The 26,041-nt window shown below is 46.0% G+C and overlaps 1 protein-coding gene across 2 annotated transcripts; it reads right to left on the bottom strand.

Annotated features, from left to right (window-relative positions):
* Positions 1-418: 418 nt before the first annotated feature.
* GFI1 (growth factor independent 1 transcriptional repressor) lies at positions 419-9,424 on the bottom strand (the record flags this gene model as incomplete). Of its 2 annotated transcripts, none has more annotated exons than XM_080802309.1 (6): positions 419-1,809; positions 4,718-4,883; positions 6,124-6,261; positions 6,366-6,853; positions 8,824-9,006; positions 9,298-9,424. In XM_080802309.1, the coding sequence occupies 6 exons, from the start codon at positions 9,410-9,412 to the stop codon at positions 1,631-1,633; spliced, it is 1,269 nt and encodes a 422-aa protein (XP_080658435.1). In that variant the 3' UTR covers positions 419-1,630. The 2 variants fall into 2 exon arrangements, with proteins under 2 accessions (XP_080658435.1, XP_080658436.1); XM_080802310.1 differs by having other exon boundaries at positions 8,824-9,002; positions 9,291-9,412.
* Positions 9,425-26,041: the final 16,617 nt, after the last annotated feature.

Genomic DNA, 26,041 nt, shown 5'->3' with positions numbered 1-26,041 from the left:
ACTAACACTCAATTTCTGGACCTAAGACCTGTGATTTCTTTATTTATCTGGAGCCGTCTGGCCTGTAAAAAAAAAAACCAAAACCCAAAACCACCCACCCACCCACCCACCAACCAACCAACAAAAGCAGCCCTAAGTCCTCAGGAGCACCTATGTTCATGTGGACCCACTAGTGACTTTATAAGGTAGGAGCTTAGTTTTGTATACCTAGTTTTTCTGTTAAGAAAGAAAGGATCCTAGAGGTATAGAAAGAGAAAGCAAATGAAAATCGGAGCGATTGGATTTTACTCTCTTCTGGATATTGGCTTGTCTGCTTTGCTTTTAATCCCCCACTGTGGTTTCTTTCAGTGCCAATTCCTGCCACAGACTAAAACAAAGGTCTTTTCCAAATTCCCTGCCTGAAGGAAAAGCAATAGGTCAGAGTCTTAATACTTTATTAACTTAAAACGTCATTCTAATAAATACGTATTAACAAACATAATGCACTCCAGAAGATCTAAAAACATTTACAAACCTCATCAAAGTAAAAATACCACTTTTTTTCTTTAGAGTACACATGAAGGGTCACTCCACATGCCTGCTAGCTTAGACATCTTAAAAATATCAGCTTAACAGTAAAAAACTGAATATACACACGGATCTTGGAAGTATCTCTTCAGCTATTTTGTTGTTGTTTATGTTTGATAAAATCCAAACGTGTCAGAAAAGAAGAGTCAAGATTTTGTTTGGTCTTCTCTGAATTCCTTAGGAGGGAAAAAACAGATTCAGTCACTTGGGGATTCAACGGTCAGCTTTTGAGGGCAGGGGCACAGACGTAACTTTAATCTCTGGCTCCCCAATGCCTAGCAGAGGCCTGGGACCTGGTGGTCAGTAAGCACCTGCTGGATGAGGGGATGAGATCTTGTCTAGAGGTGGTGTTCTGTCCTTCCGCCTCCAGTGATGGAGCCTTCACAAGCCTCCTGCAGAGAGGACTCTCCTCTCCTCTCCTCTCCCCCACCAAGTCCATGTTTCTTCTGCTCCTGCCTGCAGGCTGCCCAGGGTACTTTGTAATTTCAAAAGTATGAAGCTCCTTCCCCAAATCATTTCCTGAACCAGTCTTCGAGTAGGAGAATTGATTCCTCCAAGATTTATAGGCAGCACCCAGTAGAAAGGGGTTAACAGACTCCCCAGAAAGAAAAAAAATAACACTCATTTTTCATTCTAGATAAAAGCATTAGCACGTGTCCACCTTGTAAATGATGACTTCTCCTCCACACAAGTATCTGGGGTGGGGCAAGAGGAGGGAAAAAACTCGAAGGACTTTCCTGTCTGTGGAGCAGGGCTGGGAATGGGAAGAACTGCAGGGCCCAAGATTTTAGCTGATCCCCTCTTGACTCCGAGGCTTCGGGTGTCCGGGAGCCTATTCGACATGTCCAAAGCCCAGTGAGTCATTTGGTTCCCCCTCTGGGCTGAACTTTGAAAAGGTAACTTATTCCTTCTTGCAGTTCCCGGAAGTAAGGTGAAGGAGCTCACCCTGCTGGGAGCTCTGGACTGGACTGGAGGGCCTGAGAAGTCAGACGTGGACGGTAGCAAGTGGGGAGGCTGCCCTCTGTAGTGTTGTGTAACTGCTGCTTGCAGCCGGCCAGGGCCCTCATTTGAGCCCATGCTGGGTTTCCCGGTGCCGCCTGAGGTCCACCTTCCTCTGGAAGCCCTTCCCACACAGGTCACAGCCAAAGGGCTTGAAGCCTGTGTGCTTACGGCTGTGGGTGATGAGGTTGGAGCTCTGGCTGAATGCCTTCCCACACACCTGGCATTTGTGGGGCTTTTCACCTGCGAGGAATGGAGGAGGGGAGGGGAGGAAGTGTGAGTTTATGATGAAGCTAGAGGGGACTCAAAGTGGCCCACATGCTCTTGGCAGCAGCTGGCTGCATCACAGTCTAAGGCCTTCAAGGGACTTGGAGGGTGACGTGTTGCAACCAAGTCCTGGGAAGTGACGGGTGCACCAGGTGAAAGGGAGACTTTCTGAGTGTGGGCTCCCAGCAAAAGGCCTCAAACCGTTTCCTGCTAAACGGAAACAGCAAAGGCCACGTGCCCAGACTCACAGCTGAATCCACCCTGGCAAGACACCCCTGACTTTAGAAGCAGAGAGCACCCGCAGCAGATGTTCAATGTGGGGGTGGGGGCCATGTGACTCTGCTCTAATTCAGAGGAAGTTTTCAAATCTGTGTTTCCAAGTGGGTGTTGGTTTGTATGGACCAGTGAGCCTGCACTCTTTCTTGCTCTTGAAGGACAATAGAATGTATCTGAAGCATAGACATGTTTCAAAGTCTTATTTTTAAAAATCCACATTTGGGTCACAAAGAATTTCTTAAATAGTGGATCCTTTCCAACTTGATTTTACTTTCTTTTTATAAGGATTCTTTATAGCAAGTCTTCACCATAAATTAATAAATAACGAAGAGAAAAAGCTTCAGGGGCGCCTGGGTGGTTTGGTTGGTTGAGCCTCCAACTCTTGGTTTCAGCTCAGGTCATGATCTCAGGGCACTGAGATCAAGTCCCCTGTTTGGCTCTGTCCTCAGCACAGAGTCTGCCTGAGATTCTTTCCCTCTTCCTTTTCCTCCCCTCCCCCCACCCTCTCTCTCTTTCTCTCCCAAATAAATAAATAAAAATCTTTAAAAAAAAAAAAAAAAAAAGGAGGGGCGCCTGGGTGGCTCAGTGGGTTAAAGCCTCTGCCTTTCGCTCAGGTCATGATCCCGGCATCCTGGGATCGAGCCCCGCATCAGGCTCTCTGCTCAGCAGGGAGCCTGCTTCCTCCCTTCTCTCTCTGCTTGCCTCTCTGCCTACTTGTGATCTGTCAAATAAATAAATAAAATCTTTAAAAAAAAAAAAGGAAAAGGAAAAGTTTTGTCTTTCCCCGCAATTCATGTGTTGTTTAATATTTGGGTAAATAGCATGAATTTCCAAAGAGCCTCAGCATGGCATTACGGTCAGGGTTTGGTCTTAGAAAAGTGCACAAAATAGATGAGGTTTTTTTTTGAGGAAACTTCTGTCCCTCTTGCTGTGCCCCTTTCTGTCTTCATGCTTCTGACTTCTTTGATAAGGAACCACCCATCAAAACTTAGCTTATCCCCTTAGGATCAAACAAATCTGAGAAACAAACTCTAGCTATGAGGTAAATGCTTGATAAAGACTTAATTTTTCATTGAGTCATGATCCTAGTTGCATTTTGGTAAGGGTCTTGAATATTTTACTTAAAAGGAGTGAGTTACAAGGAAATTTCAGGTAAGGGGTCATGATTAAAGTAGGATATTTTTCTGGGTTTTCTAAAGGGATATCTACACTGTCCAAACATATTTATAAGCATCAAAGGTAGGTGTTTGGAACACATCTTGTTTTGAATCAGTATTCATATTCCGGAATAAAGTAAAATTCTGGGTCTCTTGTACTTGTCTTATTTACTATTAAAGAGACTGCTCCTGGCATAAAAACTCCCACTGATATACAATCAAAAAATGTTAGAGAAAGATCCCAGGATTGGAATACAGAGCGTTCCATGGCCCTAATAGTTACTCTCAGTCTGATCTTTAGTAAATCATTCCATCATCGTGGTTTCATCACCCTAAGGCTACTTACTGGGGTGGGAGTGAAGATCAAAAGAAGGGATGGGGTGCCTAGGTGGTTCAGTCAGTTAAGCGTCTGACTCAGGTCATGATCACAGGGTCCTAGGATCAAGCCACATGTTTGGCTCAGCGGGGAGTTGGCTTGCCCCCCTCCCCACCCCACCATGCCCTCTTTGTCTCTCTCTCAAATAAATGACTAAAATCTTAAAAAGGGGAGGGAAAGATTTTTTTTAAAGAAGGAATAGGTTTCAAAGCAGTTTGTAAATTATAAAGTATTATAATAGGTAAAGAATTACCATTATTATGGCATGAACTTGCTGATATTTCAAAAAAGGCAGTAAGTGAACAGAAGCTTTCTATATCTACCAACTCTAATGACTCTGAAAATAGAAAACAGTAGTCATCAAGATAATAGATATTAGAGGTCAGAAAGACCTGAATTTAAGTCCTGGCCCTGCCTCTTGCTGTCAGGGCCAGGGCCCTGGACAGGTTACCTGACCCTTCTGTGCCTCACTTTCCTCAACTCTAGAATGGGGATAAGGAATAGTCTCTACCTCCCAGAGTTCTTGTGATAAAATGAGATAATGCATTTAAAAAATACTTAGCAGACAGCTTAGTAATATTTACCCTTATTTTTCCCTCCTCAATCAGAGTAAGCGCTTAGACTGCAAGAAATTCAGCCAAGAGACCACACATAATGCCTCCTGCTCTCCTAAAAGGCTGGGAGGGAGCCCTGGGGAAAGACCTCACTTTCTGGAGCTTAGTATTTCACCCAGAGCGGGCAGCAGTTGGAGCAGCAGCTAAACTAGAGGAAAATAGTCTTTGCAAAGATGGAGAACCTGAGGTTGACCAGCTGAGTGGTTCTTCAAACGCAACCCCACACCAAGTCCCCTCTGGGGAGAACCTTGTATGTAAATGAATCTAAGAGAATCCGCCTCCTTGTTTTCTTGAACACACTGCAATGATTAACTCTGTCTAGAAGGCCTCATCTACCACTCACTCTGTAGCCAGAATATCACAGCAAAGGTGAATTACATTGGCGTCAGGGGGAAGAACAATGCTCTTCCATGCCAGCCTTCACCAGGTGTTTTCAGACAAGCCAAGGGCCTTCAGCTTACCAGTGTGGATGAAGGTGTGTTTTTTCATGTCTGACTTCTGGTGGAACCTCTTGCCACAGTACTGACAAGGGTAGGGTCGGGTGTCTGAGTGGATGAGCAAGTGTGTGGACAACGTAGATGACCTCTTGAAGCTCTTGCCACAGATCTTACAGTCAAAGCTGCGTTCCTGTGGGTAGAAAGACGTGGCATTCCTATTGTAGTCATGAAGGTTGCCATCTTCTTCACCACTACATCGACCACAAAATCCCCAAAACCAGGGCTCTCCCTTACTTCCGGCTCCCCTTTCACTTAGCCTGCCGCATCTTCCCTCTCCCCAGATTTATTTCCAGCCTTCGCCCTCCCCACCCCAGCCTCTTCCCCTTTAACACTTTTTCTACCCAAACACTTTTCACCCACAACCCTCCACACCCCACAGCAAAAAACGTATCCCCACCCTGCTTTTTTGACACCCATTTACAAACACTTCTCCACCCTCCTCAACAGGGGGTTTAGACCTCAGTCACTTGAGACCACCGCCCCCTCCAGCTCCTGTTGAGATGGAAAAATAGTACTCTTTTTAGTAAATAAGTCTCTGTAAGTAAGCATTTGCTGGTCATAGTTACTTGTGTGCTTAATTGCTTATCTATCCTCTGTCACTCAACTAAACTGAAAAATTCCGGAGTGGCACCCTGTCAGGGACCTGGTGTGTTATAGGGTTCTCAAGAGCCTAGCAGCTGGAAGTTGGACAACAAATACTAATAAAGGAATGCATGAAGTAATAACAGGACAGATATGCTACTGGATGCTCTAAATGAGCGAACATGCCTTCTTTTCAGTTGGGAGGGGTCAATAAAGATTAAGTGACAGCCATTTAGTGAAAAGACAAAAAAACCCAGAGCCGGGGCGCCTGGGTGGCTCAGTGGGTTAAGCCTCTGCCTTCGGCTCAGGTGATGATCTCGGGGTCCTAGGATCGAGTCCCACATAGGGCTCTCTGCTCAGAGGGGACTCCCCTGCTTCCTCCCCCCCCCCCGCCTGCCTCTCTGCCTACTTGTGATCTCTCTCTGTGTCAAATAAATAAATAAGATCTAAAAAAACCCAAAAAACCCAGAGCTAATAAATCTGTTATATCAGCAGCAAGAGGGCTTAGAAACCCTCCTCAAACCCAGAGTTGTGATCTGGATCACCCTCTGGAGGCTTAACAATGATGTAACACCAAACTCCAGGGCTGCCTCGAAGCCAGATCCAGCCACCTTTCCTTACACACCTACCTCTGGGCAAAGGGACTTGGTGGAGGAGACTGGGGGCAGTCCGGGGAAACCCAAGTGAAAAGCTGCTAGGAGAGTGGCCGGTGCTGCACGGAGAAGCAGAACACCCCCGAATGCGAAAACCTGAACAGGGCCGCGCGCGGCCATGCGCGCCGCGCTTACCTGCGAGTGCACGGCTTTATGCTGCTCCAGGCTCACCGCGTGCCCGAAGGTCTTGCCGCACATCTCGCATGCAAAGGGTCTCGTGCCGCTGTGGGACCTGCGCACGTGCACCTCGAGCCCGTGCGGCGTGGAGAACACCTGAGGCGGGTGGGGCCGGGGAGAAGGCCGCTGAGAGGGGCCAAGGGGCGCGGGCCGGGGGCGCGGGCGCGGGGCCGACAAAGCCAGGCGCGCGAGAGCCTCACCTTGCTGCACTTGATGCACTTGTAGGAGCCGCCGCCCAGCAGCAGGCGGGTGCACAGCAGTTCCGACTCCACCTTGACGCCAGCGCCCTTGTCCGCGTGCAGCCCGTGGCCGCGCTCAGAGTACAGCCCTCCTGCCGCCGCCGTCGGCCGCTCGTACAGCCCTGCAGCCGCGGGCCCGAAGTCGCCGTATAGCCCCAGGCCCGCGCCGCCCGCAGCGCCGCCTCCTGCGCTGCCTGCCCCAGGCGCCCCGGCCCCCGCGCCGCCCGCAGCCCGCTCGGGGCCGTAGAGGGCCGCGGGGTGGCCTGGCTCCGGGGCGCGCTCGCAGAAGAGGCCCAGGCCGGCGCCGCGCTCTAGTGCGGCGCACGGCCGGTAGCTGTGCACCAAGTGCCGCAGGTCAGAACCCGCCAGACCGCTCCAGGAGTACGGCTTGAAGGGCAGGGGGAAGGGCTGGGCTTCGTCCAGCGACGGGCACGCCGACTTCTCCGAGGCTGTGGAGGCACAAGGGGGCGTCGGGTTAGTCTTCAGACGGCGGGGCGGAGGCCGCCCGGTGGCGTCTGCCAGTCGCCGGGCACTGGCGGAGTACTCCGTGCGCCCGGCGCCGCGCTAGGTGCCATAACGCCCCCAGGATAAAACGCACACCGGGTCTCTGGGGCCTCGAGGATCACTGGAGGCGGCAGGGCGGCAAACGGATAATTAAAATGACATCGGTCGAGGAGATGGGTAAATTCGGCGCCAGGGGAGCGGAAGTGTTAGGAGGGTCTTTTCTGGCGGGACCCGAGCACTTCGCGGTCCCGCAGAGAAAAGCGCGCCAAGCTGTCTGTGCTGCAAAAATGTTCTGAGCTGAGCTAAGCGGGAGAAGGTGGCTGCCGTTAGCGTCTGGACAGTGCTCCTACGCAGAGGACTCAGCGTCCAGCGCCAACACTCTCCCGGGCCCTACAGGTTCCCACTCTGTCTTCTACTTTCCGGGATAGATAAGGAGGGAAGGAGAGGACCAATAAAATACAGCCTGGCCTGGCGAAGACATCTGTTTGAAAAACAAAAAACACAAAACGGGAAGGTGTTAACATTCCGAACAGTTATTAAATAGCCAGTGCAGGTAGCAAAGGGGCAGAGGGAAGAGGGTTTGGAGCTTGAACTGCCTGCCAAATACTCATTATTCTCATTACTGTCGTAGTTATATGGGTGGGACCCCAAATTTCTCAGAGAATAATAACAATTTACAATAATGGTTTAGCCACCACCTGCCGGGGACATAGCTTTCCCATATTCGTGGCCTTCTGCACGCCATGCCCAACGTGAATTTTTATAAAACCAAATACCCAAGCTATGCTTTCTCCATTTTGCATACGGATTTACAAATCTGTTTCCAGCGCACACTCCAGGCTAGCGGTTAGTGTGACAGGCTGCACCCCAGATTTCTGTCGGAGAGATTCTGGTGGCATCCAGTCTTGCAGGCCTTGTCCTGAACAGCCAACTGGAATCCTCCAGGCGCAGGCTCCCAGACACACTCTCTGGAGTTATGGCTTTAGCCAAGTCAACACACTGAGTGTGGGATGGGGTTGGGGCTATCTTTTTTTTTTTTTTTAAAGATTTTATTTATTTGACAGACAGAGATCACAAGCAGGCAGAGAGGCAGGCAGAGAGAGAGAAGCAGGCTCCCCGCTGAGCGGAGAGCCCGACGCGGGGCTCGATCCCAGGACTCTGGGATCATGACCTGAGCCGAAGGCCGAGGCTTAACCCACTGAGCCACCCAGGCGCCCCTGGGGCTCTCTTTTAAAACTAGTAAGTGCAATCTGGAAATAACAGGCACTTGGCAGAATCTGTCTGGTTTGCGTTCTCCTTCCCTGGCCAGAACCCAAGACTTGTTCCCACCCAACGTTTGCTCAAACCTCAGCTGCTGTATAGAAATTAAGTCAATGGCCTGGTCCCCAAGGCTGGGCCAACCCGGCAGAACGAAAACTGAAACAGTCCCCCAATCCGCGCGAACGAAGACTCAGAGAAGGGCAGAGATTTTCGTCCCCACCCGTCCCTCCCGGTTGGCGCCCAGCTCCACCAGGCCCGATGCTGCGGGAGCCAGAGGAAGTTTTAAAGACTGCCCAGTTCTCCGTTTGAGAGTCAGGGATCTGGGTTTTGGGATTCCAGCTCTTTCTAAACAGCCAACTGATGAGAAAACGAAATATCGAGGTTGCTGTCTGTCAAGACGACTTATTTATTTTCTCTCCCCAACGGTCTCCGTCGAACGAATGTTAGGAATGAACAACCCGGGTCCAGCCGCCTCGGATCCAAGCAGCAAACAGTCCCAGAGAAGCCAGATGCCTCCCCCACAGGCCCTTTACCCCATGAACAAGATCTCTCCGCTCGGAAAGACTCTCCGCCATCCATTTAACATTTCTCCACCCACAGCCGCCTCAGTTTATTCCCTGCTGCCCCGGCCCCAGAGCTCCCAACAGGTTCCTACCTGGAGACACAGAAGGCGACGGAGGCCTCCAGAAGTCCTCAAACTCTGAGCTCCGGTCGCAGACGCTGCCCTCACAGCTGCCGGGGGATACGGAGGATCTCTCTGGGGCCTCAGTCAACTGTGACTCGGGGGACAGACGACCCCGGCGCTCCGTCTTCGCCCCGCCTGCGCTCGAGGTGCTGCCTGAGGAGAAGAGGGAAGATAGGAGCTCAGGCTGGGCCTGATTGGGCCCAGTGGTTCTCAAGTGGCGCCCCCCAGACCGTGGCACCCCAGCGTCCTCCTCTTTTCCCAGACCTGGCGGGAGCAAAGAGGCCGTAGCACCTCGGCGACAATCCCGGAAGGCACGCGGACGGTAGGAAACGAAAAGGCAGCAAAGGGGGTGTCAGGGTCTCCCTGCCGGGTTCCTGGGTGATGGTGTGGCGGGGCTCAGAATCTATATCCCTGGGAGCCCCGTCCGGCCCTCACACTCCGTACCTGCTCCGCCTGGCGCAAGGACATTCTCCAGACGGAGGGAATAGTCGGGTCCCGGGGAGCGCGGCTGGTGGTAACTGTGAGCCTTCTTGCTCTTGACGAGGAACGAACGCGGCATGGTGGTCGGGCGCGCTCTCCACTCCGCTCCCTGAAGCCACAGTCAGTCCACTGTTAACCCTGAGTGCTTACTCAGCCCCAGCTCTCCGCAGACCTGCGAGAGGAGAAGAACCGGATGGAAACGCGGGTCCGAACGCCCCGGGGCCCGGGACTGGGCAGCCCGGTGGAGAGAGAGCTCCGGCCGGGAGGAGGGAGGAAGGCCCGCAGGAGGAGGGGCTTGGCCCCGCTGCGCCGCGCTCACCAGGTGGCACTCGGACAGGTGGCGCGAGCCCGCCGCCGCCGCCACAGCTGAGCGGTAAAACCCGTCCCCGGGCCCAGGCTCAGGCCTCTTCCTTCTGCCCTGCCCACACCCCTTTGGCCCCTCCCCTTCCCTAGCAAAACTCGCTCTCACAATCAAAGTCTCCGGAGAGCCGATGTCCCCAACTGTCCAGTTACCCTCAACTCGACCACTCACTGCCTGCCTGGCCCTGTTTTCGGCCTGGGGAGGAGGACAGGGACGCGCTGATCAATTTAGGGCTGGGAGATGTGGTCGTGGTGACCGGGAAGGGGCTAGGAGCCAAGCCCTCCAAGAGCCCGCTAGAAACTGGTGGGGGGGTGGGAGGTGAGGAGCGCACTAGGCCGGCTGAGGAGCAGGGTCGGGTGACAGCAGCAGAGGGGCTGAGGGCAGCAGAGGCTGGAGAAAAAAGCCAGGAGAGAAAAGGAACAGGAAGGTGGTAGGAGGGGGTATGACAGAGGACCGACCCCGGCCCCCGGTGGAGCTCGCATCCCGGTGATCTCCCTCCCTCCTCGCTCGTGCCTTATGCGAGGAAAATGTTGGTTTGGAGACGCAGGTGCGGCGGAGGCAGGCAAAGTCTGGGGCAAGACATTCCAGATCATGGAGACCTAATCTCGGAAAACCAAGTCCTAGGAAAAAGCACTTTTCGTTCTGCTCACCGAAAACCTTCTTTAGGGGAAGTCGAGCCCGATTCGCGCGCGCCGGCTGTGAACTGCGCGGGGTCTGGAGTCCAAGGAGAACCAACAGTGTATCGGACCCGAAGAGCACAGGGTGCTCCGCCGCGGCCAGAGCGCGGGGGTCCAGGCGGGGGCCTGAGAGGGAGCTAGCAGCCTGCGGCGCCGCTGTCATTAACCCCCAATCAGTTCACCTAATCCCGGGGTCGAAACCTGAGCGCGGCGGTTAGGCGGGGCAGCGCCTCCTGCTCAGCGCGGGGCTGCTGGGGGCGGAACCAGACCCGCTCCTAGGTCTGGCGAAAACGAATTTGCCTTCCTCTCGATGGAGGCCGGGTTCACAGGGGAGCGCAGGCTCTTTGGGCACAGCGGCTGTCCATGGTCTTGTCTAGTTCAGAAACAAGGGTGCTGGGGTCGCAGCAAGACCCCTCGTCCTTGGCCTTCGCGAGGCTGAGGCTGCCAGATTAGGAGCAGCGCGGCTCTCAGGGCAGGATGCAGGACCAAAGTAAGTCTGCCCGTTGGCGCTCCGAGTTCAAAACGAGTTCTCAGGGACTGGTTCCCTAGAGGGCATTCCACGTCCCACTGTGGTGGGGTGCCATCTGTCCCCGTCTGAGTCCGCCCCTAAGGTCGAGGCTTGGAGGTGCTGGGGCTGCCCCAGGACGCCGTTCTGCCACCACAGTTTCCCCTGGGCCTCTGCGTGAGCGGCCACTTCGGCCGTATAATTAGACACCACAAATGCAAAAACGAATTCCTTAGACAGCCGTGAAACTCAGAGGTAAAGGAAAATGGGGTGAAACGGTCTCGAGGGCCCTGCTGAGGTGTGGGTCTGCGTCGGCGCGAAGTCGGGCGGAGGGGGGAACAGAGGAGGAACTGTCCTCTCGGGCGCTGAGCCTGTGCTGCCTGGGGCCGCGCAGGATCAGGCGGGCACAGAGGCGTCCTCTCCACCCAGGCCGAGCCCCGCGCCTCTCTCTCCTGCTGGCTGGGCCGACCCGATCCTGGGAGAGCAGAATGGACTGGGGGTGGTAGGGACAAGGGCTGAGCGCGTGGGAAGGCTACCTCGCGCAGCAGCTGGCGGCGGGAGGGCGGGGCGGCCCCGGGGCGCACGCGGGCCGAGGCCTCTCTTCACCGTCTGGGCCCGGGAAGGCGGGAGTGGAGGCGCCGAGGGACAGCCTCCCGAGCCCAGCTGCCACCGCCTCCCCACCAGATGTTTCCTTCCCGGATGAATCCTGCTCCCCTGCGCCAAAATCCCTTGCGGATAGGGTTCTCGGGGGCTCCTGCACAGTGGCCAGCAGCGGGGGGCAGGGAACCCGGCAGCGCCCTCTGGTCGCCCCCGCAGTGGCGGTGCCCGGTTAGTCCCCGCGGCCGCCCCCAGCAGGGGGGCAGGCGCAGAACAGGCGCAGCGGACCTACCTGCGGGGTCAGGGCGCGGGCACTGCGCTCCGAGAGTTTTCAAACTCAGTTGCTTTCGGGAGAGACTGCGCTGTCTCTGACTTTTTTTTTTTTTTTTTTAATCTCCTTCCGAGCTCAGCCCCCAAAACCACAAGCTTCACTTCCTGAGCGTTAAGGAGTAGCTCTCTTAGACCTCTCAGACCTGCCCCCCCGCAACCCCCAGTCTGGGCGCGCTCCTTTGCGCAAGGGGCTAGGAGGAGGACAGGGGACCCGGCCTTTTCAGCCGCTCTCCCAGGAGGTCCTCCGCGTTTTTGCTGTGTGGGACTGCGGGGGATGGGGAGACCCGGAGGGCACTAGAAATGACTCAAAAGAAAATGAACCATTCTTGGCTCTTGGGAGACTTCCGCAGCGAGAAGAAGTCACAGATTCAGGACACAGATTGACTGGAGAACCAGCTCCGAGGAGGTCTCCCCGCCCCTCTGGCCCGGGACAGCCCCACCCCCACCCCAACCCCAACCCCGGCCGCCTGCTTGGGCAGTGCCGCCCCCGGGTCGGGGCCTTGAATCACCGGCCGGTGGTGCCGCCGGCCTGGAGCCCGGCAAGTGGCCGCGGCGTCCGCAGAGCGAAACCTGCCCCGCTGCCCCGAAATAGCTTGTTGTGGAAACACTTCGGGATAAATACGCCCAACAAGGCTGAAAATACCTTGACACCCAATCCGAGAGGTTTGCTCATTTCCCTTCGGATTTAGGTAATGGTTAAATTTGGAAGAGGTGGGCGAGCGCCGAGCCCCCGGCGGAGAGGGCGCTGGCGGCGCGTCCCGCGGGCGCCCGGCTAGGTTGGCGGACGCGCCCTCCCCACGCGGTGCTCACCCGCGCTCTGCCGGGTCCCCTCCGCCCGCGGCTAATTTCCGGTGGTCGGAGCTGCGAAATTAAAAAGACTGCGCCGGACGGAGAGAGTGGGGGCAGCAACGGAGGCAGCGATGGCCTTGGCTCGGCTGACCCCGCCCTGCCAGGGCCATTCCGGGAGAGCGGTACCTCGGGCACCTGGTCCTGAGAGCAGCGATACGGCGCCATAAAGGCACCACCCTGATGACTCTTGAAGAGTAAATTTTCGCTCAGGCTGTGTGTTCCTTGAGGGTAGGCACGGATCTTCACTATTATTTCCCTGGTACGCTCTTAAGAAACGTCTGTGGACTGAATAAATGAATAAATGGAGTTAGTTCTATTAATACAACAGGTGAAAAAATGTAAACCTCACCCCTAAATAAACAAATGCAGCAACTTCCAACGCTAGGATGTCTGCCATGATCCAAAGAGGGTGGCCTACTGTGTATGCTTAAACCTGAACCCTTTCCTGACGGGGGGTGGTTATCGTTGTAATTACGTTACTTACCTAAGTGAATTGAGTTAGCTTTTGGTCACTACTTCGTGCACAGTAAGTCTCCAATGTCAGATCCCGGGAGAAGGGAGTGTTGCTCCTTAGTTCTTGCAAAATAACGTACCATATTTTAGATTAACCCAAAGTTGTCACGGAAAAATACGATCCTTATAGCCATTTCGCTAGAGAGAAATGTTTTTTAGAATGATTTTTAATTTGTCTTGTAAACCGGAAGATTTACAGAAAATATTTGGTTACCATGGCAGTAGTCCAAGCATGTTTTAATAGATTAGACATTTTACAAAGCAGTGGTCCCACATCTACTGTGCGCCAGGTGCTGGATTAGACACATCTTAATAGTCAGCTTAGCTATTTTCCTTACAGGACTGTTCGTTTGTTCAAATACCCTTTTCCTTATAAATTGGTTAGCACCCAGAGGTAAACAATCTTAACCATAAGAATTAAACATACTGAATAAACTGAAGAGAAATTAAGGCATTTTGTACATAAACTTAATTCTTACATGTTTTGTCCTGGCATAAAGTATAAAAATCTCAAAGCAGTCCAAAACAGATCTTTCCCTTATTCCTTCTATCTTACGCAACAGTAGAAAAAGGCAAAGTTTCAAAAGAAAATTATAAATGGAACAAAAGAAAATTTATTATCAACCAAGTTCTAGAGAAAAGGTTGAACCATTTCCTTTGCACATGAGCAAGTTCAAATTTCTTGAAAAGGCACTGTGACTAGTAGTTTAGTTGAGTGTTGCTGTTTGAAGTCTCAGAAAACTTGAGGGAGGCTATGAAGGGAACAAATAATCACCTTGTATAATATCACTTTAGAATAAATCCCTTTCATTCAGATTAAATCTAGTCATCTTGCTTAGTTTGCCATTCACATCCTCTGAATTTGCAAAATAAAACTGAGGTCTGGAACGGGGACATCCAGAGAAAAGCAGGCAGGAGTGAGATGGCACAGAATTTCTCTTTATGCTCTTTTTAAGTTTTGAACCATATGGATGGATGTATTACTGATTCAAAAAAATACACATAAAAATATCTGACTAGAGAGATCAGGTCATTCCCAGGTATATGGTCCTGACTCCCACACTTAGGGGGAACAGAGGAGAAAAGTAAGAAGAAGCATACCCAGAAAGGTTAAGAAACATGCCAAGAAGCAGCTAAGGGCTAGCACTGGAAATGATGATACAATGAACTTGGCTTCCCGCTACTTCAAACTACCTCTCATTTACCACTAAATGGAGAATGAAGACAGTTAAGTCACCCCTGCCCCCAGAGTACACATTTTCGAAAGCTAGAAAGAATCCCTCTCCCAGTGTGCTCCTTTGGAACTGAAATAGATGGTAAGCAGTATTAGGCTTGGAGCATAGTTTTTCTATACATACTGGTTTTCCAAAAAGAGAGTGTAATATTTGCTATTTTTGTCTGTAATTTGTTTTTATTAAATAATAACATCTGTAGATGCCAAAATAAAATGATGTTCTTTATATCACAAACATTTCCAAGCCCTGGCCTGTGGCCCATTTATTTCAAGCAGCATCTCAAGATCAGAATTCCCCTACAACAAAAGATTTGAGACGACGACGACGACGACAACGAAGAAGAACAAGAACAAGAACAAGAACAAGAACAAGAACAAGAACAAGAACAAGAACAAGAACGAAAGGGAGGGAGGGAGGGAGGGAGGAAGGAAGGAAGGGAGGAAGGAAGGAAAGTAATGTAAATTGTAACAGGCTATTACCAGTGTATTGTTTGTATTTTCACAAAGCTTTACAGCTACCTTCTCTCTTCTATTTGGGATAGGCATAGGAAGAGTGGGGTTCTTGAAACCACAGAGAGGGGCAATGCCTCCATTTCCAGCATACTTTTCTGTAATGTTTGCCTCATTTGATGCTCATAGCAGGGCTACCAGGAGGGGAAAGAGTCTGGGCTTTTTGCAGACAGTCTTTTGTGGAAACAAGTCTGTTCTGCCAGTGACTAGCCCTGTGAGCTTGGGCAAGTTAGCTCAATCCTCCCAGCCTCAGTTTCTCACCTGGAAATTCAGAATAACTACTTACCTTATAAGACCACGGAGCAGCCCTGTGATACCCAGTCTTCATGGGTTCCTCTGCACACCAAGAATAGAAGAATTCTCCCAGGGAGGGTGGCCTAGGTTTAGCCTTCTTGTTCCACGTCCTGCTTCAATTTATTCAAATTTGCATAAGTAAACTTCATTATAGTAATTTGCAGGGACTTGGATTTTTTTTTTAATCAAAGGTCAGAGGAAAATGAATCAAGGATCAATTTCCACTTCTAAATATTCTATAGATTTATTTAGGGGAAGTTAAGAGAGTCACTGTCAGGACTTAGCATGCCCATCTTTAAAATGAGATTCCTCCCATGTGTCAAATACCCTGAGCTATTGGCTGAGAGTAGCTATGGAAGACATACTGAAAGTAAAAATCAATGTTTAAGAAACACAGCAAAAAAAAAAAAAAAAAAAAAAAATCACAGGATGGGACTGGACATGAAGCTTCTTCACAAGCCAGACAAGAGATTTTGTGTATAAGAAGGCAGTGGCTTATATTTTAAAAATAATTTGACTATAAATTATCATATATTTAATTTGATAAAGAAAAAAAGAAGAAGCCCCAGTAAAACAACATTCTAGTATTTTTGTTCTGCCTTTAAAAATCCACATAATTATAACCATATCATAGCTACAAAAGTGTGTTCTTTTTTCAGTGAATATTATAATCATATTTCTTTCTATTTTCTTCATTTCTTGGATTTTCTTTAATAGTAAAAAATAACAAAATTACTGAAATAAAAATCATAGCAATCATTTGCCTTTCTTTAATACTATCTTCTATCATTCTCAATTGCCAAAATAGGATTCTAGTATCTAGATTACTATAATTCATGCAATCACTCCCATCTTAGCATTTAGCTTATTTTCAGTTTTTACTATTTAAATTATGCAATGGAAAGTTTTCCAGATATAGTTTTGCCCACATTTTAAATTGTTTCTTTAGGCTATATTTTTAGGGGTGGAATTTCTGGGTCTAACAATGAATATTTTTAAGGCTCTTGATACATACCAGAAAAAAAGTGTTTTGGATAGCATATTTATGTAATGCATATGCCAAAAGAATTCATATCACTTAACAAACAGTTAACAGGTTATAGAAATCAACTATGGAAGAGTTAGATGGTGGTTAAAGACCAGACATAGAACAGGTCTTTATTTTGTACACAAGAACCATTCGCTAGACAGTGGTCACACCCTGTCATATTGCCATGGTTTTTCCTCTGGGTATTAAAAAAATTATTTATCTCTTGTCTTTGGATTAACTGTTTTGGTGAGTGTAGTCAGATAGAAATACAAGTTTTACATATTTTCTAAATTGTATCAGTTCAAAGAAAATAAATGCAGAGTGATAATTTTGTGATACTTAATTCAAATGTTAGGTAATATAATTGTCTTCCTTCTACTCTTGTTGAGTGGCAGGCTATCAAAATAAAATTCAAATGACACTTATAAGTCAAAATAAGATTAGATGGTATCATCATTTATGGAAAATGGGTAATGCTTTTTTATCAACATATGCAAAAATTGGGAAATGGGGTAAAGGAGAAATTTGGAGATAAACAAATTAATGTAAGACTTACGCTATGAGTAAGACCTAATCTTGTATTAATATTTGGAACATTTTCTAACAAAAAGAAAAACACTGTTTTCTTGTAATAAACATTTTGAGACTGATATATTTAAATTTGTCATATTATAAAATATACTCCATTACTATGAAAAATTTAAACTTTTACAGTAAGGATTTCAAACATCTGAAGACATAGAGGCACTCAGCTTTGGTGTTCAGAGTTCAAATAAGAACGTTGTTAACCTCACCACATATATATTTTTATATTGTTCCTAAGAACAGATTGACTGAATAAAGTGTCATCTTCTGTGTGGGCTGTATGAGATGACTCTTCATAGAAGCATACCCAGCGTGAACTTTTATGGAAAAAAAAAGGGGGAGTAGATTTTACTGGTGAATGGAAAATGTAACGAGAGAGAAATGTAGAATTATTTTTCTTTTGAGTTTTTCATCATTTCCTCCAGGATGTTTGGTTATCATTTTACCCTACCCCAGATGAAACACTTCCCTTTAAAACAGAAAAGACTCTATCTTGTAATTTTAAAAATTATTCACAGAACACAGCTCCCCTAGAGGCAATGTCTGACCCCATACCTAAAGGGAAGGTAGGAGCTGGGGATCCTGGAAACCTTAGGTAAGCTCTGAGGCTCACATGACTCCCCCAGGCTCACCCTGAGAGGCAGACCCCTGGCAGACAGCATGAACCTCTAGTAGGAGGTGCAGCCCACTAGGTGTTCTAGCCCAGCTGCTGCTCTGCTGACCTCGTGGAGGAGAAGGGAAGGCTGAGAGATCTGTGAAGCAGGCATCAGAGTCTCTCTTATTTCCCGCATAAGGACACCCGTGTTTAAGAAGCCCAGGTTCTGATAACTATCAGCTTTCTAAAACCCAACCAAATCTGTTAATTCCAAATCTTGTCTCTTTCTACCAAACCACATTGAATCAGTAGATTGAGTAAAGAGGATTGCCCTCACCATTGGTTGGCATCATGCAATTTATTCAGGGCCCTAATAGAACAAAAAGGTGGAAAGGAAGGGTGAGCTCTCTCTCTGTCTATATCCATCTTTCTTATCTTGAGTTGGGATGGTCATTTTCTATTGCACTCCTGGTTCTGGGCCTTCAGGGTCCAGGTCCACCAGCAGTTCTCCAGTTCTCACGTGTAACTGGAGTTACACCATCAGCTACCCTGATTTCCAGGCATTTGGACAGAGAATGGGTTATACACTGCTCCCCTGGTTCTCTAGCTGGCAGAATGTGGCACTTCTCGGCTTCCATAATGGTGGGAGCCAATTCCTGTAATAAATCTCTTCTTATATACAGGTATCCCCTGCTTTTCAAAAGTTTGCTTTGTGCCTCTTGCTTTTACAAAAGACCTAGTTAGTACCTGTTTTTGCTAACAGAAAGGAATCTGAAGAAGATCTTGACTTGGGCGTTTATCTACGCAAAAATTAACCACGCTAGAATCTTAAGATTTACGTACTTTTGTTTGTATATAATTTATACATACAGTAAAATTTTATTAAAAAAAAGAATAAAGCACCAACGACTTTATTTCTAGGGCTGTTTAAGAGGATATGAAAAAGACTAAAAAGCGAAAATAGTATTCAACATATTTTGCATCAAGCACTTACAGAGGCTACAGACCCTGAGGAGTAAGAGTGGTCCCACCAAGCTCCTTGCTCAGGAGCTGCACTCAGCATCTCAGCATCAAGTTGCCATAGCTTTTTGGTTGTTGTTGTTTATGATTTATTTATTTTAGAGAGAGAGAGAAAGAGCTCGAGTGGGAGGGGCAGAGGGAGAGGAAGAGACAATCTCAAGGCGACTCCCTGCTTAGCCCAGAGCCTGATCTCACAAACCCCAAGATCACAACCTGAGCCAAAACCAAGAGTCAGAGAAGCTTCACTGACTGAGCCACCCAGGTGTCCCAAGTTGCCATAGCTTCAAACAGTATCTGTGAGCATCTGTGCTTTATCTGGACTTATTTGTTTATCCATTAGCAAGATGTGTCCTAAGGTATTAGAAAAGCCTAAGAGAGGTTATTTTGGGGCCTGGGAACACTCAAAAAATGTTCAATATAAATGAATGGTAATTGCTTTTTTGCTTTATACCATCTCAGCTTACAAAAGGTTTCATATGAATATTCTACTTCAGGATAGTGGGGAAAACCTGTATGTCTCTAAATATCCTATTGATCCTGCTTCTCTGGAGAACCCTGACTAATACAACCAGTTGACCCGTTGCAGCTTGTGCTACAGATCTGAGACTCAAGGAATATGAAGCAGGGGTTAGGATTTTGGAGCATCAAAATATTCTGCTGGTTTCAGAAGAATGTGATCTACTTTTTGCATAAAGATATTTTTGCATCTGCTTTAGGAAGAAGTATTTTGCAGTTTGGATTGTAGAAAGGCATTGATTTCAGCATATTCCATACTTCTCTTACCAAAACTTAATGTTTTTGCTAGGATTCTCTGAGGAAGGAGTCAGAGAGGGTGGATGGACAATTCTTTCTTTCTTTCTTTCTCTCTTTCCCTCTCTTTCTCCCCCCCCTTCCCTCTCTCTCTCTCTTTCTTTAATTTTCTCTTTCTTTCTTAATTTCTAAATTGAGATTAATACTATTAACTATTTTTGGTACCAAGATCAGATATAGTTTTCCCTGGGATCCTAAAAAAAATGGTTATTGTGATAGAAATAAACACCATTTTCAGATATCCTTAAAATAGATGCAACAAAAGTTGCTATGTCTCATAACACTAGATATACATTGTTGATGTCACACAAAAGTACAATTAGGTAAAATACATATGCTTTGGGAAACTATGACACTGTCTAGCAAGGTGCCAGCTGTCTATTGATCTGGTTTAATCCATGGATATGTTTTAGCCTAGATTGTTTGGAAAAAATGCATAAGCTGGTGTATACTTTAAATAATCCTCCCTGAAAACTGCTTCTCCCTACTGAGTTTTTAAATAAATATTGGATGACAAAATGAGATTATACTCCCAGCTAAATCCTGGACTGTAGCTGTTCTGAGTTGTCAAAATTCAGACACATATGCCTTAATAGACAATTCAGAGTTGAGTATACCCTATTATGAAAGCTGAGGTATGAAGGACAGCTAGCTGTTTTAAAGGTGTTTCTCACCTACAAGGGAAAACTGAAGTCAGGTGTAAGGTTTTCTCAAGGAAATTGTTTTGAGTCTGCATAGCACACAAATGAGACCCTAAAACATTACTGCCATAGAACATGGCCAAAATAATATTCTTCCAATTTTATTATATTTTCATACAGAAAAGCTCAAAGAGTAGTATAATGAACATCCAAATAATTTCAGCTGGATTTAGCATCAACATAATCTTAATATAAAAACATCTTTTGGGCGCCTGGGTGGCTCAGTGGGTTAAAGCCTCTGCCTTCGGCTCAGGTCATGATGTCAGGGTCCTGGGATCGAGCCCCGCATCGGGCTCTCTGCTCAGCAGGGAGCCTGCTTCCCTTCCCCTCTCTCTGCCTGCCTTTCTGCCTACTTGTGATCTCTGTCTGTTAAATAAATAAATAAAATCTTTTAAAAAATCTTTTAAAAAATATTAACACCAAATTAAAATCTTAATTAAACACGCCCAGGAGTCACAGCTTGCTACATCCTGCCACATCTTATGGGATCAAGTATTTGTGGTGTGCCCATAGGTAATTAAACAAATAACTTATATAACATTATTGTATTATCATAAACTAGTTACAAGATGAGAAATATCCACCAAGTACCTACGAAATGTAAATTTATTTTGCAAATATCTAACTTTTCAGGCAGTGATTAGTCAAGAGAGATTTATCAGGAGCTCTGAGTTTGAGATAGTAAGAATTATCTTATCTGCACATAGAATAGTGCTTGCCTTTCAGTTTTGACAACGGAAAGAGTAACCTTACTCATCTATAAAAACTATTTCGTTGCACAGGTTCTTTCAGATTGAATATAAGTGCTAATAGGGGGCAGCAGAATAGATTGTGCCTGTGTTGAACTTGTGTAGTTGGCCCCATAACCAATTCCTGCCAACAGATCCAAAGGCTGAGAAAGTTCAAAGCAATAAATAGTAGAATGTTGGGAGAGAACAGAAAATTCCTATCTAAAGTCTGCCTGGGGGGTGCTTGGGTGACTCAGTCGGTTAAGCATCTGCCTTCAGCTCAGATCATGATCCTGGGTCCTAGGATCAAGACCCACACCAGGCTCCTTGCTCCATGGGGAGCCCGCTTCTCCCTCTCCCTCTGCTACTCCCCCTGTTTGTGTGTGTGTTCTCTCTCTCTCAAATAAATAATCTTTTTTAAAAAATTAAAAAAAAAAAAAGTCTGCCTGAGCCCAGCACAGGGCTTGATCCCGGGACTCCAAGATCATGACCTGAGCCAAAGGCAGACACTCAACTGACTGAGCCACTCAGCCACTCCAGTCTGCCTAGTCCTCATGTACTCAACATTAGCTTGATAAACCTGGGTTCAATATTTGTCAGTCGAGCTAGTAACTAATTTGTATTGGTTGTTAACTATGAGAGTGTGCCAAGTTCTTTCACCATATCATCTCATGGAATACAACAACCCTTGAGATAGGCACTGTTATTACTATTATTCCTATTTTATGGGTAGGGAAATTTTGCCCAAAGTCACACAGTAATTTAATGGCTTTCAAACCTAAGTGATTTTGACATTAAAGCCCAGACTTCTAACTCTTGTTATGCTGTCCCCCTATAGGAAGCAAACATGCTAAATTGTCTTTTATTCAGGCAGGCTTTATAAAAGATGAGATAAATGATGTTATTCTGCTGGGTGTGATCATGCCTGTAGACGGAACAGGTAAGTAATACCACTTGTTTATAAGGATCAGAGCTTGTAATTACAGTAATTCTTAAACAACTCTAGAAATAGTCTTGGGTGCTTTATTTTCTTTTATAGACCTTTATTGATGTATAATTTATATACAGTAAAATAGCTTGGTTAATTTTTACATAAATAAACATCTAAGTCAAGATCTAGAAGATTTCCAGCAAATCAGGTACCTTATTGAATTCATATTTTTAAAAGATGTATGTATTTGAGAGAGAAAGAGAGTGTGTAGGGGAAGAGACAGAGGGAGAGGGAGAGAATCCTCAAGCAGACTCCCTGCTGACCTTGAGACCCTGAGATCATGACCTGAGCCAAAATCAAGAGTCAGGTGCTTAACTGAGTGAAGCACACAGGCACCCTGAATTCATATTTTTAAACCAATTGCTTCAAGTGGAAGACCATTACTGAATCCAGTTAGAAACTGGCTTGTGAGCTACAAAAATCCAGGCCATCGACCATGGTTTGTAGAGTCAGGTACAATGAGCCTCCCATGAGCCAACTCACATCTGGGCCACAACTCCATCGTCTTGCCTCAGAGATTATGTTTAAATTGCCAAATCTAAGGGCCTAAAACAGTTTCTCCCACATGTTCACAGAAAAGGAGGTTTTATTTGTGTGCGTGTGTGTGTGTGTGTGTGTGTGTGTGTGTTGTGGGTAATATCAAACATACATAGAGAGAATAGTAAAATGTACCCTCTGTACTCACCATGGACTTCAACATAAATTTACGGTCAGTCTTAAACATACCTCCCCACCCACTGCTCCCCTTCTCCCCCTGACTATTTTGAAGTAAATCCCAAATATCATACCATTTCTTCTGTAAATATTTCAGGATGCATCTATAAAGAATAAGGACACTTATTAGCAATAGTTGTTGAGGCAAAGAAAAATTATAGAAGATCTTTACTTTTATAGTGAGGTTAGGTGGTTATTCCAGATTTAGGGTTTTTTTTGTTTTGTTTTTTTTTGTTTGTTTGTTTATTTTGTTTTGTTTTAATCATCACTAAGCCTACTAAGATTTTGTTGGCTATCTTCTAGTCCATGACGAATCAGGTCTAGGAAGGTGATACCTTTAATTCTGATGAACACTGGTTATGAGTTTTCTACAGCCAAAGCAGTTTGTTTAAAATTCAGCTAATAATCATCAATGGAACAGAATAAAGAGCCCAGAAATATACCCACAATTATATGGTCAATTAATCTTCAACAAAGGAGGCAAGAATATGTAATGGTAACAAGTTTCATCAACAAAAGGTGTTGGAAAAATTGGATAGCTACATGCAAAAGAATGAAACTGGACCACGTTCTTACACCATGCACAAAAATAAACTCAAAATGGATTAAGGACCTAAATGTGAGACCTAAAACTATAAAAATCCTGGAAGAGAACACAGGCAGTAATTTCTCTGATATTGGCCATAGCTGCTTTTATCTAGATGTCTCCTGAGGCAAGGGAAACAAAAGCAAAAATAAACTATTGGGACTACATCAAGATAAAAAAAAAAAAAACCTTCTGCACAGCAAAGTAAACAGTCACTAATAGACAACCTACTGAATAGAAGATACTTGCACATGACATATCTGATAAAGGGGTTGTATCCAGAATATATAAAGAACTTATACAACTCAGAATCCAAAAAACAAATAATCCAATTAAAAAATGGACAGAAGACATGAACAGACATTTCTCCAAAGAAGACATCCAGATGGCCGACAGACACATGAAAAGATGCTCGACATCACTCATCAGCAAGGAAATGCAAATCAAAAGTACAATGAGGTATCATCTCATATCTGTCAGAATGACAAAAATAAAAAACACAAGAAACTAGTGCTGGTGAGGATGTGGAGAAAAAGTAGCCCTCACACACTGTTAGTGGGAATGCAAACTGGTGCAGCCACTGTGGAAAAACAGTATAGAGATTCCTCAAAAAAATTAAAATTAGGACTACCTTAATATCCAGTAATTCCACTACTGGGTACTTACCCAAAGCATATAAAACCACTAAGATACATGCACCCCAATGTTTACTGCAATAGCCAAATTATGGAAGCAGCCCAAGTGTTTGTCAATATTTAAATGGATAAGGATGTTGGTATACATCTACACAATGGAATATTACTCAGCCACAAAAAAGAGTGAAATCTTGCCATTTGCAACAACATGGATGGAGCCAGAGAGTACAATGCTACAATAAGTACAATAAACTCAGTCAGAGAAAGACAAATACCATATAATCTCACTGATATACAGAATTTATTTATTTTTTTTCAAGATTTTATTTATTTATTTGACACAGAGAGAGATCACAAGTAGGCAGAAAGGCAGGCAGAGAGAGAGGGGGAAGCAGGCTCCCTGCTGAGCAGAGAGCCCGATGCGGGGCTCAATCCCAGGACCCTGGGATCATGACCTGAGCTGAAGGCAGAGGCTTTAACCCACTGAGCCACCCAGGTGCCCCCAGAATTTATTTTTAAAAGATTTTATTTATGTATTTGACAGAGAGAGATGCAGTGAGAGAGGGAACACAAGCAGGGGGAGTGAGAGAAGGAGAAGCAGGCTTCCTGCTGAGCAGGTAGCCCAATGCCGGTCTTGATCCCTGAGCCAAAGGCAGACTCTTAACAACTAAGCCACCCAGGCACCCCTGATATATGGAATTTAAAAAACAAATGAAAAGAGACAAATGAAAAAAAAAAAAGATTTTTTTTTTTTTTTTAAGTAGGCTCCATGCCCAACATAGGGCTTGAACTCATAACCCTGAGATCAAGCATCACTTGTTGTACCAACTGAGCCAGCCAGGTGCCCCACAAAAAAGCAGACTCTTAACTTTAGAGAACAGACTGATGGTTGTCAGAGGGGATGTAGGTGGAGTGATGGGGAAACAGATGAAGGAGATTAAGAGTACACTTATGGTGATGAGCGCTGAGTAATCTATAGAATTGTTGAATCACTATACTGTATACCTGAAACGAATATAATACTGTATGTTAACTATACTAGAATTAAAATTCAAAAGTAAAAAGTAAAATTCAGCTAATGGGAATCACTAGGTATTTGAAAGCTCTTGGCCACCTTACTCTCCTCAGTGCTTTGGCCACTTTAGTAAAATGCCTCAGTATCACAGCTCTAGGACAAGGAGGTTTTTCATTAAGCCAGAGAAAAGATAACTCTACGTATAATCTGGAGTATTTGTTCTAAGGGTGGTTAGAAGCATAATAGTGTTAATATATGTTATAACTATGGTGTATGAAGCTATCTTTCAGATCTCTGCTGAGCCTGATGCAGGGCTCAATCCCAGGACCCTGAGATTATGACCTGAGTCGAAGGCAGAGGCTTAACCCACTAAGCCACCCAGGCGCCCCAGAATTCAGTTTTTAGTAACATACCATAAGGAAATAATGATGTGTGTTATAAGTTACTTTAAGTAGTTCCATGGCAATAACAGGAACTAATAATAACATGCCCCCAAATAAAACATTGGTTAAATAAATTTAAGATTGTTTCAGCCATTAAAATATGTAAAAAAAAAAGTTAAGTTAAAAAATCATCACATAACAATGTATACATGTATCCCAAATTTTGGAAAATGACTCATTAAATAAGAAAACCAAGAGAGAAAAAGACAGGCAAATTAGAGGATAAATCCAGGGGCCCCAGCATCTCACTAACAGAATGAGAAGGAAAATTATTATAGAAATAAGTAAAATGTTTCCAAATCTGAAGGACATAAGTCTCTCTATTGAAAGGATCAAGTAAGAGCACAACGCAATGAGTGAACAAAAAACCCTATACCAAAGGACAGCATTGTGAAAGAATGCAAAGACATTGGGGGACATTGGACAGTCTCTGTCAAACTGCCCAAACTGTCAATCACATAGAATAAAAATATTTTCAGGCTAGTAACATCACATTTAACTCCATGCACCTTCCTTGGGATATAACTAGAGGATGTAGTATAATTTATCTACAATTTGGGATTGATGATAAAGATAAGAAAAATTGCATCTCTTATTAGCTATATAACCTTGGGCAAGTGACTTTGGCTTTTCATGCATTAATTTCCCCATCTGCAAAGTGAATTACACTATTGTGATGATTAAATGATTTAACATAGAAAAGTACTTAGCTAAATGCAGTGTGGTATCCTGAATTAGATCCTGGAATAGAGAAAAAGGGTATCTGTGGAAAAACTGGTGGGATCTAAAAGCCTACAGTTCAGTTAAAACTATCATAACATTAATAATCTCTTATTTTGACAGATGCACAATATTTATGTTAGACATTACATGAAGGTGGGTAAAGATTATAGGGAAACTTGGGGCATCTGGGTGGCTCAGTGGGTTAAAGCCTCTGCCTTCAGCTCAGGTCATGATCCCAGGGTCCTGGGATTGAGCCCCACAT

This window comes from Martes martes (assembly GCF_963455335.1).
Source record: "Martes martes genome assembly, chromosome: 4".
NCBI lineage: Eukaryota > Metazoa > Chordata > Mammalia > Carnivora > Mustelidae > Martes > Martes martes.
Note: the sequence above shows the minus strand (reverse complement) of the source record. Positions and strands in the feature narration are given on the sequence as shown.